Source organism: Hypanus sabinus, chromosome 3 (genome assembly GCF_030144855.1).
Source record: "Hypanus sabinus isolate sHypSab1 chromosome 3, sHypSab1.hap1, whole genome shotgun sequence".
In the NCBI taxonomy this organism is placed as follows: domain Eukaryota; kingdom Metazoa; phylum Chordata; class Chondrichthyes; order Myliobatiformes; family Dasyatidae; genus Hypanus; species Hypanus sabinus.
The window spans coordinates 159,112,463-159,127,042 of record NC_082708.1 but is presented as its reverse complement, the minus strand read 5'-3'; the positions used below and the strand labels follow the sequence as shown (position 1 = coordinate 159,127,042).

Genomic DNA, 14,580 nt, shown 5'->3' with positions numbered 1-14,580 from the left:
CTATGGGTAGAACAAAGGAACACAAGTTAAAGCAGATAAAAGACAAATAAATGAAATCAGGAAGTTATTTACACCGTGATCATTGTACAAAGGTCAAGGATGAAATCGTGTTGTTGGGAGAGCACCAAGGTCTACCTGGAACGAGCTTAATGAACTTCCTCTTTCTTATTTATCTGCAACCAGAATACGAATTTATCCAAATTTACCGACTAGCTTCAGATTTAAACACCAAGGAATTAAGATTATTAAACTAAAAGCTGCTGTCATAATCACAATAATTACTAGGAAGTAAAAACAAAGTGTGCATTTATGAGGAAACAGCTTCAGTGGCAGCAATTAAGCCATTTATCAGTAAAGTAATGGCTTTGGGTATAAGGCTGGTCTTACACTGAGGCAATGTGAAACTCATTCTTTTTCTACACTGACTTGACCACCAATGACCTGACCATTCCAGCACCTCCAGTCCCTTCTGCCACCTACATGTTGATCTAAACTGACTCCAATTTACAACACATTGAACTTAAAATTCCCACCCTTATTTTCAAACTCCTCCGTGTCTCTATCCTTCCTACCTCTGCTGTATCCTCCAGCCCTTAAGATCCCTTGAACTATTGTGATTCTGACCTCTTGTGCACCTTGATTTTAAATCACTCCACCGCTGCTGGCACTGTCTTCAGCAGCCTGGGTCCGAATTATTAAAATTTGTTCCTTGAAAACACTTGGTCACTTTATCTCTCCTGAAGACCCTATCTGCATGACCAAGCTCTTTCTTCGCTGCACTAAATTCCCATGTGATGTGGTGTTACATTTGTTCAAGGGAGCTTTTGGAAAGCATCTTCAAAAGGCTTAGGTTTAATGTCAGTGACAAGAGATTTAAAAGGGGCATCAGGGGTACCTTCTTCATGCAAAGGGTAGTGCATACTTGGAATAGACTGCCAGAAGTAGTGGTTGAGGCAGGTATATTAACAATATTTAAAAGCTATCTAGATAAGTACATGGATAGAGTGATCTAGAGGCCTATGGACCAATGCAGGCAAGTGGGACTTGCTTACTGGGCAACACAATCGACATGGACTGGTTGAGCCTGTTCCCATGCTGTATGACTCTAAGTTTTACTATGTTGGAGATGCTATAATGTTGCAAGTTGTTATACTTGGGACCTCCTCCACTAACCATCAGCCACACAGATCATTCTATAGGTAGACTGCATGTGCGGAAGATGTTAAATTCCATAGCTGCCTAGACACACTGCAATATTTCCAGAGCTCTTCTGCCTAAAGATGACTGAGCAAATCTGTTGTTTCAGGTAAAATATCAAACTTGTGATACTGTGAAATACTTATTCACCCAAATAAAACTGATTGTATTTAAAGCTAATATCTTCAGAATGGAACAATTGCCCCATTCAGCTCCTTATCAGAATGTCATGTTGTCACATACCATAAAAACCAGGTGCAAAGGTCAAACTTCTAACCAAGATTAAAATTTTGGAATGAAATTTAGCACCACTGACTCATAATTACATTTACAAATCCACGTTTTAGTGGACAAGTTGAAGTGCAATGTTGAGACCCACCAGCACATATAGTGTATGTACTTGTACAAATGACAATAAACTCATTTTTGACTTCGGCTCTTGTGATTAAGGCTTATATACAGCCATAGTTTCCTGCATCATGTAATGTAGAAAGGTTTAAAATTACTTGTTAAAAAAAATTAAATTAAAAATAAATCCAGGAAGTCTTGCTCCAACCACATTTGCCATTGAAATGGTTAAAGTGGGGAGTGTCCCTGCCCCTATTTTAGTAAATTTAATGCAGAATTCAGAGAGAATTTTACCCCAGCGATAGAGATGATGGGGTGAAATGAAGACTCAGTAAGAGGCTTGCACGGAGCATAAGCAGCAGAATGAGGTATATGAGCCAAATGACCCTCTTCTTTACATAAAATAGATTTTCAGTCCATAAAAAAATAAACCTGTAAATGAGACTCTGATCAAAGGCAAAAATTTTAAACTTAGTGAAAAAAAAGTTAGACTGAGGCTCTATCTTCCTTCAGCCCCACATCTACCCTGAAGCCAGTCTTCTCCCAATCAATATAATACACCAGAAAAAACAGAACACTGAAAGGACTCAGGGTTCGAGCAACATCTGTAGAGACAAAAGTTGTTGGACCCCTAAGGGAAGAGGAAAGGTTTCCAGTTTGGCAGTGCAAGAAAGGGGTAGGACAAATTCCAGTAGGTGAATAATAGAAGCAGATAGGGATGGGGTAATGTGCAGAAGGATCCAGGTGGGAGAGGGGAAGAGCGAGGGAATGGTAAACAAAGGGAGAAGAAAACTAGATGGACAGGTGAGTGTTTGCAGCCAGAGAGGGTTGTCTGAAATTTCAAAATGTTGGTGTCTTTTCCACCGAGTTGTAAGCTACCATGCACACACTGGTCTTATAAACTCAACCTGGCTGCTGGCATTGAGGGTGGAGGTTGGATGGTTACAGCAACACGTCTAAAAGCCAACTAAGTTCTGTAGAGGTAGGATAAAGAGAAGAAAGGCAAATAGTCCCAAACATGTCTCTAAATGTGTCTGCATTAATCCCAGCATTGGTATATGTCTAATTGGGCTCTGTGTGAATGAAGAAAGTTACTTCTTCATTAATGATTGAAATTTCTGCAAAAACGCCCAACCTACATTTTCAACCTGCAGCAAAACTGGGAGTGAACCCTACAACAAGTAATAGAACCTTTGAAAGATGCCATCCAAAAGAATGCTTGCTGGAGATTTAGGGCAGCTGAATATATACAAATGAGGAAAAACAATTGGCTTGGGTGTGAGGATAGAGCAGAGGAAAGGGACTGAATGGACAGCTTGTTCAAAGAGGAATGACAGGCCTGATGAGCTGAGTGGCTTCATTTTATCTGATGCCATGATTCTAAGGTCTTTTCAATCTGTTAACAAGGAGAGCAAACCACATCTCCCAACAAACCATTGAGATTGTTTCTGACACAAACTGGAGCAGTATCTATCTTACAACAGTTTAAATATCTGACCATTGTTAAAGAAAGGAATGTCAGCATAACAAACTTATGAAATGTGTTTTACAATGGATGTGAACACAAGAAGACTCTGCCATGGATGGCCCCAGGCCCCACTGCGAGAGGAGGAGGGTTGAGCCTGAGGCTAACAACCCCATCCCATAAAAACCTAGTGTTACAGAAGCACCAACAGAAGGTCCAACGACCCATCCCTGGGAGAGGAAGGATCTGCATCTAGTCATAATTTGAAAGAATGGCCCAGGATAGAGGACTTTGTCGAGCTGCTTTGTCCCAGTAGGGGTAACAGGCGAAAAAGAACAAGTGAACATAGGAAAGGATATAACCAAGATACACCTCAAAACTAGTCAGTCTATTAAATGTTAATTCAGTGCCTCCATGTTTTCTCAATATCTGCTTGCAAGGGCTATCCATTTCTAAGCAAATAAATCCACACACCCTGTGCATCTATTTTTCTGTAAATTCAAGTTTATCCATTTAATCAAGAGAGCATGGCATTTGTTAGCAAATACAGAACAAGGAATTCAATTCATTTACTTTCAAGAATCTTTTCTGTTTAAGTAATTGAGCCTTTTCTTAGCCAGGACCATCCCAGGCTAATACATTTAAACTTTTTCTCTAGCACAGTCTTATACCAAATATTAAGTAAGTAATTTTCTTAGAAACATCTTAGAATCCTGGAACACCTAATTGGCATAAAAATGGAACCAATTTTAATGCTCTATAATTTAAATCATGTTTAAGTTCACTTTGCTTTAAATCATTATTGATTACTGTAGCCTCAAGTTAGAAGGAAAGAAAATTTAAAACATAATAATGACTGTTCATCTCGTGTAGACCTTTCACGGATATTACATAAAAGAATAGAGAATTTAGTATAAAACAACCCATTTGGCCCTATTAATCCATGCCAACATTTCTGCTCTAGATAAGAAATCTCCCACCTTATAACCCCACAATTACCTTATCCTTTTACTCTTTCCTCCATAAGTGTTTATCCAGCTTTCCCTGAAATACAACTCTGTTGTTTGCTTCAAGAAAAAGTCTGCATTCTCACCAGTTTTCAGGACAAAGACATTTCAGAAAAATCCTAGTTAATTTATTGACCTTTTTCACTCCAATCTCAACAACAAATTACTTTTCAGTTCTTCCGAACTACAGATGGAATGTAGATGGAGAGATGTACTTAACCAAGCTAAAAAGTCACTGTACTTCAATAAATAAATTATTATTTGACCAACTTGCCTCTTTAGTTATTGAGACCAATTAAAGAATACACAGTTACATTCAGAACAAGTGTTGAGGACATGCAAAGAACCTTGTCATCGGCATGATGGGCACATACTTACTTTTTGCAGAGGTCAAAGAGGAAAAGACAATAAGGGTCAATAAAGGCCAAAATGTAGACATCTTTCGACACAGCAGAACCTAGTAAACACGAATGCTTGGAATTTTCAGTTTTAAAGATCCACAAAGATATAAAAAGAGGGAGAGAAGGAGAGATGTGTCCGGAGAAGAAGGCTGCTAGATGTAAAGTGTGTGAAGGCAGGTTTAACATTTATCTAGATGGAAGAGAGGTCAGATTCCAAACTCCACTTGAGTTTGGTTTTGAATGCCTAGGTTAAACATTAAACCGCTGTGATTTTATACTAATCCTGTCAGAGAAATCAGCTGGGACAAAACCACAGATAAACAGAACATGATGCCACACAGCCACTCCAGAGGAGATAGCTTGAAGTCTTCCACAGTAATAATTACTTTATCCAGTTCTAAAGAAAGGGGAAATGGACTATTTGGAACTGACATCAATTCCCTCTCAATCCTTCTCCCTGGAATCTTAGTAACTAAGCAAGTTTATTAACAAACTCTGATGCATATCTGTCCTTAAAGTGTGGTTTAATCACATATCTGCACCCTCATTAGGATTCCTGTTTCCACCTTCATAATATTGCCCAACGCCAATAATATGTTCCAGATGCTGGGAGAGTCCAGTACCAGAGGGCATGGTTTGAGAATAAGGGGTAGGTCATTTAGGACAGAAAAACTTCTCCCAGAGAGTTGTGGAGATCTGGAAGGCACCTCGGAAGGCAGTGGAGGCCAATTCTCTGGATGCTTTCAAGAAGGAGCTAGATAGGTATCTTATGGATAGAGGAATCAAGGGATATGGGGACAAGGCAGGAACCGGGTATTGATAGTAGATGATCAGCCATGATCTCAAAATGGCGGTGCAGGCTCGAAGGGCCGAATGGTCTACTTCTGCACCTATTGTCTATTGTCTATTGCCATTCCTGCCTTAATGCATCCACCAGTAAAGCCTTCATCCATTTTTTTTGCTACTTCTAGATATGACTATTCCAAAGCCTTATTCCTGCTTCTGTAGATATGAGATCAACAAGGTCTGCTGCTAAAGTTTTAACTTATAGCATGGCCTATTCACCCTATCAGTCCTGACTTTACTGATCGACATTATTTGACTCTGTCACACAAGAAGACAGGCATCTATCACCTTGGTCAAAGAAGCTGGTTTTAAGAAGTATCATAAAGGATGAACCCATGGCAGAGATGTATAGGAAAAGGTCAGTAGAGTTTCAACAGCTTGTTGGTTTAAATAGAGATAAACAAATGTAGACAAATGGGAACTAGCTTAGATAGGCATCCTGACTAGCATGGACCAGTTGGACCCCGAGCCTGTTTCCGTGACACTGAATGTATGGCTGTCAATGGTACTTAACTCCAGGACTTTCAAGAGGCCAGATTTGAATAAACAAAGATCTTATTAGAAGCAGATATATGAATATGTCTTCTAGCTTCTTGTGTCTGTAACTAATAAATACCATCACATATTTTAATTTAACCTCAGCCTCACTTTCCAGAATTGACCTTGCATCCATTATTTCCCTTGGTATCTAACAATCTGTTAATCCTTCTGGTATCCTTTTGGCTACAGTATTCCAGGGACTCATTCCCCTCTAGGTGATAGATCCTTTTTAAGGGTTTGTATTCTCTAGAGTTTAGATGAATGAAATAAGATCTTATAAAAACTTATACACTTCTTAAAAGGCTTGATAGGCTAGCTGCCAGGAAGATGCTTCTGCTGGTTGGAGTCCAACACAAAGTGGCATAGTTGCGGAATAAGGGATCAACCACTTAAGACTGAGATGAGGAGCAATTTCACCACTCACGGGGTAGTGAATCTTAGCAGCTGTTCACTTTGGAGGGCTGTGAAAGCTCATTGTTTTGTTGCATCACGATCTGGTATGGAGAGGCCACTGCACAGGATTAGAAAAAACTGCACCAAGTTGCAAACTCAGCCACCTCCATCATGGGCACCGGCCTCCCCAGTATCAAAGGCACAGTCAAAAGGTGACGCCTCAGAAAGGTGGCATCCATCATTAATGACCCCCATCGCACAGGACATGCCCTCTTCTCATTGTTACCTTCAAGGAGGAAGTACAGGAGCATGAAGAAAGACACTCAATATCTCAGGAACAGAGATGTACAGATAACTGGATATTAAGGGATTCAAGGGATACAGAGATTACGTAGAAAACAGCACTGAGGTAAACAAACCTTTAATAAATGGTAGAGCAGGCTTGAATGGTAGTATAGCCTAGCTTAGTGGACATACTGAACATGCAGCAACTGAAGCACATCAAAGAGAAGCAATTGGCCGGAGTGTCAAGAGTTACAGTTTCATGATCTCTTAAAGAAATAACAGTCATAGAGTTACACGGCAGGGAAGTATTTATGGATATAAGCCAAACACAGGCAAATGGAACCAGCTTATATGGGCATGGACGAGATGGGCCAAATGGCTTGCTCCAATGCTGGCTTATGCTATGACTCTATAATTTGTCCATGATGATGAAGGTGCTTTCCTCAGCTAGTCCAAATTGTTAACATTAGACCCTTTTTCCTCTAAAACCCCCCTATCCTTTAATCTGTCCAAATGTCTTCTAAAGGTTGCAATTGTTGCCGCTTCTTCTATACCACTTGAAGTTTGTTCCATACAGTCACCACACTCCGTGTGAAAAGTTTACCCTTCAGGTCCCCTTTAAATATTTTCCCTTTTTAAACCTATGTCATCTAGTTTTAGACTCTACTATGAGACAAAGGAAGTGATCTTATCTATAGCCCTTATAATGTCACCCTCATCCTTCACTCCAGGGAAAACAGTCCCAACCGATCTAATCTCTCATTATAATTCACGTCCTTCAGTCCCAGCAACACCTTTGTTACCAATGTCCTAACATGATGTCCTAATTCTTGTACTCAATGCCCATTTGATAAAAGCAAGTTTGGAATTCGCTTTCTACACCTCCTTGTCTACCTGTGTTGCCACTTTCAGGGAACTATTTATTTGTACCCCAAGTCCCTCTTGTCCAACAATGCTATTCACCATCATTTTACTCTCTGTGCAAGTCTTGCCCTGGTTTAACATCTGTGTGCTGATGATACATCAAAGCAAAGCACAGAAGAATTTATGCACAGGGTTATGGTCTAAAATTCATTACTTGAGGCTGGTGGAACCAGAGTCAAACAAAGATTTGAAAAGGAAGGCAAGCATTTGAAAGTAATTGCATGCTCTGGCAAAAGAATACAGATAAGAGTATAACCAGATTACAAGGAACTGGCAAAGGCTCAATGGATTGAATGGCTTCCTTCAATGTGACAATTCTATGAAATTTATATTGCAGAACCAGTACAGGATAGCAACGTTTAAGAGGTATTTAGACAGGCATTTGAACAGGCCATTTGAAATGGAGGGACATAGACCATATACAGGCAACTGTATTAGCTTGGACTGGCATCATGGTCAACACAGACACTGTGGGCCAAAGGGCCTACTCCTGTGCTATACTGTCTGTGTTCTATGTTCACTGCCAGGTGTGTTTTCAGGTAAGATAAGAAAGAAAAGCTTCACCAGCTCTTAGCTAATCCAGATTTGGGAAATACCATCAGGTTAGACAACATGTATGGGGGAAAAAATGTCAACATTGCAGTTCATGTCAGGCCTGCACAGGCAGGCACTTCCCAGTCTTCACACAGCTAACAGGAATCACCAACTCGTGCGTTTCCAACTCATCACCTGCAGCCTACTTAAACCTAGCTCTCATCCACAGCCCTTCTTCACTCATAGAACCAGCTTAAAAGCCTCTTCACTCTGGCCCCCTTGATTGTCAAGTATCTTATGCCTCAACCTCAACCAGTTGCTCCTAGACATCAGTTACCTTGTTGCCTTTGGCATTTAGTACTTCTCTCTTGATCCATGCCCCCTCATGGCTTATTATTTTGCAGTTGATTATTAAAGTTATCACTCATCGCTAAATTATCTCCACTGCTCTGCTTTGGGCAAGCCTCCTCTACATTTGCTGACAGGCTGAGTGAATCAGTGATTGGCCCAGCAGAGTTTGTTGCCTAAAGGAATTCATCTGTCAAAATGAGCACAGATCCAGAAGCAGCAGGAAACTATTGACTATCTGCAACCCACTCTCAACCAGCTCTCCATCTTTATACAGCAACTGTGCTCCAGTCAACATTCTCCCCCACAGCCCTCAATTACAGTGCCCAAACACTTTGACCGATCCCAAACCTGATGCCACAACTTCCTACCCAGCCTGTCTTGCACTTCAAACTCAAACTGTCTGTGTATTTTATGGGCTAAGCTAAGTTTGCCTTCATCATCTTGCTCTTGACCTGGTGAGCTCTTACTTGTGCCGCCATTAACTAGGACAGTAAGACCCTGTTTGTAACAGTTATGAGGATTTCACCACTGAGATGCACCTTTGTTTTCGACCATCCTGGAAGTGGAAGGGAGACGGCATTCAGATACTTTGCTGTGTCAAGGCTCACGCTCAATGCAGCATTACTCTGTGGAATTCAGGACCCTTACGGCAGACTGCTGCTGGAATGTGAAAGAGCTGCTGCCCCATTACCATCACCACCTCTCAGAGAGCTTGAAAGAGAAACTGTCTACCCAGGATATGCCACTGACCTCAAAAGCCTCTTCACTCTGGCCCCCTGTATTGTCAAGTATCTTATGCAACAACCCTCCAAATCATCAGCCACGTCCCCAGTTCCGTTCCCAGAACCATTCCAGGCTGCAGGAATCTCCTCAGCAATGCTCCAGAACCTAGGCAGCTTGGGAGAGCTCCCTTAACACCCCAAGGGCACGAGCATTGGTGGAGAAGCAACTTGTGAACCTACTGTGGAGCAGCCAACTCTCTCACAGACCTGCCAACTCAACTCATGTCAGGCTTGCTGGACTCTTTTGTGATGTGAAGTAAAGTGCCGAAGGTGCGGGATGGTTACAGCATGGATTGTGTGGGCCAAATTGAGGTGGCGGGTCTGGGCCTGGGAGCAAGGAACGAGCCCATGTTTGGCCATTGCTGGAGCAGGCTTGGAGGCGATTTGATGCAGCAGAACCAAGGGAGGGTGAGCAGAGGTGAGGCAGAGAGGCAAGGGTCCGAGACTGAGAGGCAACCGGAGGTTTGATCAATTTAAGTGCCAGGCTGAATTGAAAATGTCGGGTATGAGGCGGCAGGGCCCGGGCCAGAGAGCATAATGAAATGGCAGGGTCCAGATCCAAAAGCAAGGAATGACCCTAGGTCTGGACAATTTCTGCGCTGGGTCAAATTGAAAAGATCATGGCCAGAGGCGATACTCGATACTCGATACTCCATGAGGTTTACTCATCTCTGCACTGAACTGAGGCTGTGGCCTGCAACTAACGAGCTACTGGATCAGCTGCAGTGGTGACTGGCTTTGAGGCGGTGGACTCATTTTCGTGATCTTCAGTTGCTTACTTGATTGGTTTTGTTGTTGGCACTATTTGTTTTTCTGAATACTGGGTGTTTGACAGCCTTTCCTTTTTTGGGTTTCTTTCTAAAGGACAGAATCAGCTGGAACCAATTCTCATAGTTCAGCTCTGGTTCAGCTCATAGTTCAACAGGTTTCAGCTCCTCCAGCTGTGACTTGAGAAACAAATTTCATAATATAATAATGTAAAATCATCATATAGAATACCATAAAATACAGAATTTCAATCAATTTATTGATTTCAGCAGAAATATATTTTGTGAATTGCTGTGTATTGTTCTCATGCTGATTTTACAATATTATGCAATGTTATAATGGAGATCTTTCACATCTTATCATTATTAGGGGTGTCACATGACTTGATAAATTGCAAATGATTGTGTGAATATTTTAAAGAATGAATTGAGGAGAAAAAGGAAATGAGTGAGAGAGACAGACAGAGAAAAAGAAGAGAGTATTGCTGTATATAGAAATATTTCATCATCTCTTCACAGAATTGTCAACTCCTTACTCTGAGATTGCTATCCCTGGTTCTAGACACACCAGATTGGAAAAACGTCAGCTCAACAGATAATTCCAAGGGAATTATAGGTTTCAATATTGATTGCCTCTCCTTCCTCTAAACCTGAGAGTGCAAACTTTTGTACCAAACCCACCATGACAGGAATCAGTCTGGTGAGCCAGACTACAATTCCTCAAATGGAAGTACAGCAAAGTTTCTTTAGGTTGAAAAACAAAAAAATAGATAGCACAGAGAAAAGGAATAACAATTCATGGGTTCTTGGACCATTCAAAAATCTGATGGCAGTGGGGAATAAGCTGTTCCTGAATTGTTAAATGTGGTCTTCAGACTCTTGTACCTCCTCCACAATGGTAGTAAAGAGAAGAGGGCATGTTTCAGATGATAAGGGTCCTTATTGATGGATGACACCTACTTGAGGCAACACCTCTAGGAAATCCCCTCATTAGTGGGAAGAGTTGTAATTCCAACCTACAATTCTTAAGTCAAACTTTGTGAGACTTGTTAAGGATTCTTCAATCTGATTAAATAACACCAGGTTGACACCTCAATTTTAGTTATGTCTGCTACTGCTCCCAGCCAACCCCCCTTGCATTGTTCTTTAAAGCATGATTGATCTCCTGGTCTGATTGTGGCAGTAAAACAAGGAATCTGTTGCTCATGTTTTACTGATTGGGTATTGCTTTAATTACAGGCGGTTTGGAATTCAAGAAAATGGTGAAGAAAACTGGCTTTGTTCTGGATTATTTTATTCAACACTCCAGTGAAATAATGCTGCTCTATATAACCAGTGTGTATTAACATTTGCAAGATCCACTCAACTCAATCTGCTGAGTCCAGAGAGATCATTAAATGTGAATTTTCATCTAACTTTTGATATAACTATTTGTATGCTATCAATCATTTTGTAGAATTTGCAAACCAGTCATGTTTCCTTTATCATAATGGCTAAGGTTTGCATGACTTTTTGAGCCACAGGATCAAGGGAATGTCATGATAGTTATAGGATATTGTATTTGTATTTCTTTCAAAATTGTATAGCGATTCTCACTACATAGTACCACTGTCAGATCTGATTCCGACAACTGTTTACAGTGTTAAGACCGTTGTCCTCTGATTCTGATTCTGAAATATCCACAACAGGCATCAGTGATGCCTGCAGTAATTCTAATTTTCCAAGTTGTTAACTGACAACCATCCAGTTACAAGTATTAACTCTCAAGAATAATGACCCGTTAGGCACAGACAGAATTTGTATTTACTGACTCCTGTGGAATAAACTCCCACTACCTATTAAATGCTCCCAATGGTGTCCATCTCAAATAACCTCTGATAACCAAGTCCAGCTCCTGGCCTTCACACGTGGCTTAGCTATTAAGCCTGGCAGAACCATTTGAACTGACAGGAGGAGGGACAAAGGCAGGTTACAGGCGGCATAAAACCAGTCACTCTGGGCAAATGGGGCTCATCAGCCGTGACAGGCAGCTCATCTAGGAGAAGGAACACTGGTATCAAACCTCTTCTGCCTTGTGGCTATACCCATTCATGGGGAAGGCTTTGGGAGTGAACCCCAAGGAAAGTCAGGAACTGAAGCCCCTAAGGCAGATGTATGTTGAGTTCAACACTGACTGGCAAGTCCTGTGAAGCCACTGGTGCCAAACTGTATTGGTTTCTGCCATTTCTTTGGATTCATCAGCTGCATGGAGAGGGGGAGCCTTCTACGTGGGCAACTGCTTGCTCTCCACGTTGTACTGCCCTGGCGTACGTATTGGTTTGCATTATCACTTAGACAGCTGGGATGCAACATCCATTGTCGATCCTAACCAACGGAGGGCTTCAAGGAAAAATATCCCATTTGATGTACGTATTTTAAAGCCTCCAAAGTCCTTTGAAGTTTCTTCTAATTTGGTCATTGTGCTCATCAGTGTTTCCCACACATTATTTCTTGAGTCACTGGTCATCCGATATTGTACTGGCTACATAAGTTGGTAAAGAAGGCACATGGCATGCTTGCCTTTATTGGTGAGAGTAAGAAAGTCATGCTGCAGCTAAATAAAACTTTACTCAGACCACACTTGGAGTATTGTGTGCAGTTCTGGGCACCTCTTATAGGCAGGTTTGGAGACTGTGGAGAGGGCAGACTGTGAGAAAAGGTTTCCAGAATGCTGACTGGATTTGAGCATAAACTATAAGGAAAGTTTTGACAAACTTGGGTTGTTCTCTCTAGAGCATATATGTCAAACTCAAGGACCGCAGGCCAAATTCGGCCCGCAGTGGAATTATCTTTGGCCCGCGAGATAATATCTAATTACTATTAAAGCTGGTCCCAGTAATCGAAGCGCCTATGGCATATGATATGGCTAATGCTGAGTTTATTCAGGTACCAGGTTTTCAGGGTTTTTAGTGTTTATTCGGTTTCCCTGGTTTATTTCCTGAATATCATTAATGAATAATTTTTTTCTCTATTAGAGCTGGCCCGCTGGTATATTGCATGCACCACTAATACTACAAATCCCACAATGCACTGCCAGTGCATTGCTCGCGCTTGCCTTCCTCTCTCATCAGCATCCTTATGGCGCTAGTCACGTGTGGTCAACTTTCAGCTATCCCTCACCCCAAAAATGGCTGAACGAAAGGTGGACTTTGAAAACGGGTTTTCAAGGCAGGTGGGAGGCAGAGTATATGTTCGCAGATATAAAGGTCAAACCTGTTTGTCTTGTGTGCGGAGATGGTGTGGCTGTAATTAAAGAATATAACGTAAGACGACACTATGAAACGAAACACCACGACAAATACAAGCATCTGGACAAGGAACAGAAGCCCGCGATGTGCGGTCAAAAGAGTGGATTGGTGAGCAGGATCCGGGAGCAGATGCGGGAGGAAAACGGCGCAGGTGAGCTGACAGCTTATCACTGCATCATACACCAGGAATCGTTGTGTGGCAAAGCCTTGAAAATGGAACATACAATGAGCACCATAACACGAGCAGTTAACTTCATAAGAGCCAAAGGTTTAAATCACCGCGAGTTCAAGTCGTTTCTTGAGGAGTTGGGTTCAGAATATAATGATTTGCCCTATCACACAGAGGTGCGATGGTTAAGCCAAGGAAAAGTGCTGAAAAGATGTTTCGAGTTGCGTGAGGAGATCTGTCAGTTCAGGGAAAGCAAAGGGAAAGACACAACAGAGCTCCGGGTTAAAAAGTTGCTTTGTGAAATGGCGTTTCTGTGTGACATCACGAGCCATCTCAATGCGCTCAACCTGCAGCTTCAGGGGCGGGGTCGTGTGATCACAGACATGTACGCTGCAGTGAGGGCTTTTAAAACCAAGCTGCGCCTGTGGGAGACGCAGATGCAGCAAGAAAACTTGAGCTATTTTCCGTGTTGCCAAACTATGAAAGAGCAGGTTTCCCATGTGCAAAGTTTGCTGAAAAACTTAGCATACTTGGTGCCGACTTCACACGGCGATTTGCCGACTTTGAAGCCCAAAAAAGCAGGTTTGAACTGCTCAGTAATCCCTTTGCAGCTGACGTGGAAAGCGCACCAACCAACATACAAATGGAGCTGATTGAACTCCAATGTAGTGACACACTCAAGGCAAAGTATGACTCGGTGGGCGCTGCACAGTTTCTATGTTTCATTCCGGACACAATGCCCCAGCTGCGTACCCAAGCTGCTCAAATGCTCTCTATGTTTGGCAGCACATATCTGTGTGAACAACTGTTCTCTTTGATGAAGATAAACAAAACATCACACAGGAGTCGTCTTTCTGATGAACACCTTCACTCAATTCTGAGGATTTCCTCAGCTCAGAGCCTGACTCCAAACATTGATGAACTTGCATCCAAGATGAGATGCCAAGTATCTCGCTTAGACTAGTGTGAATCACAGAGTGTTGGCCTGTGGAAAAATGTTTTCATTAGAAATTATTCTGGAAAAGCTGCAGATAAAGCCATAAGAAATAAATGCAACTGATTTTTTATTTATTTAATGTTCAATGTTGTTTTTGTAGGCAAATACCTAAGCTTTGTTAGTTCCAGGTTAATATGTGTAATAAATTAATTTCAATAAGTTTTGCAATAAACGCTGAACCAGTCCGGCCCTCGACTTGTACCGATTTTTAAATTTTGGCCCACTGTGTATTTGAGTTTGACACCCCTGCGTTAGGTCTACATCTGTGTTTGCTAATGCTTGATTTC

General features: G+C 41.7%; 1 protein-coding gene across 1 annotated transcript in view; it reads right to left on the bottom strand.

The window, feature by feature from the left end:
- Window positions 1-4,590, bottom strand: part of mttp (microsomal triglyceride transfer protein) — a 49,015-nt gene extending 44,425 nt beyond the window's left edge. Inside the window, exon 1 of the mRNA XM_059965451.1 lies at window positions 4,396-4,590. Coding sequence (XP_059821434.1) covers window positions 4,396-4,456 — 61 coding nt within the window. The 5' untranslated portion in view covers window positions 4,457-4,590. The remainder of the gene's footprint in view (window positions 1-4,395) is intronic.
- Window positions 4,591-14,580: the final 9,990 nt, after the last annotated feature.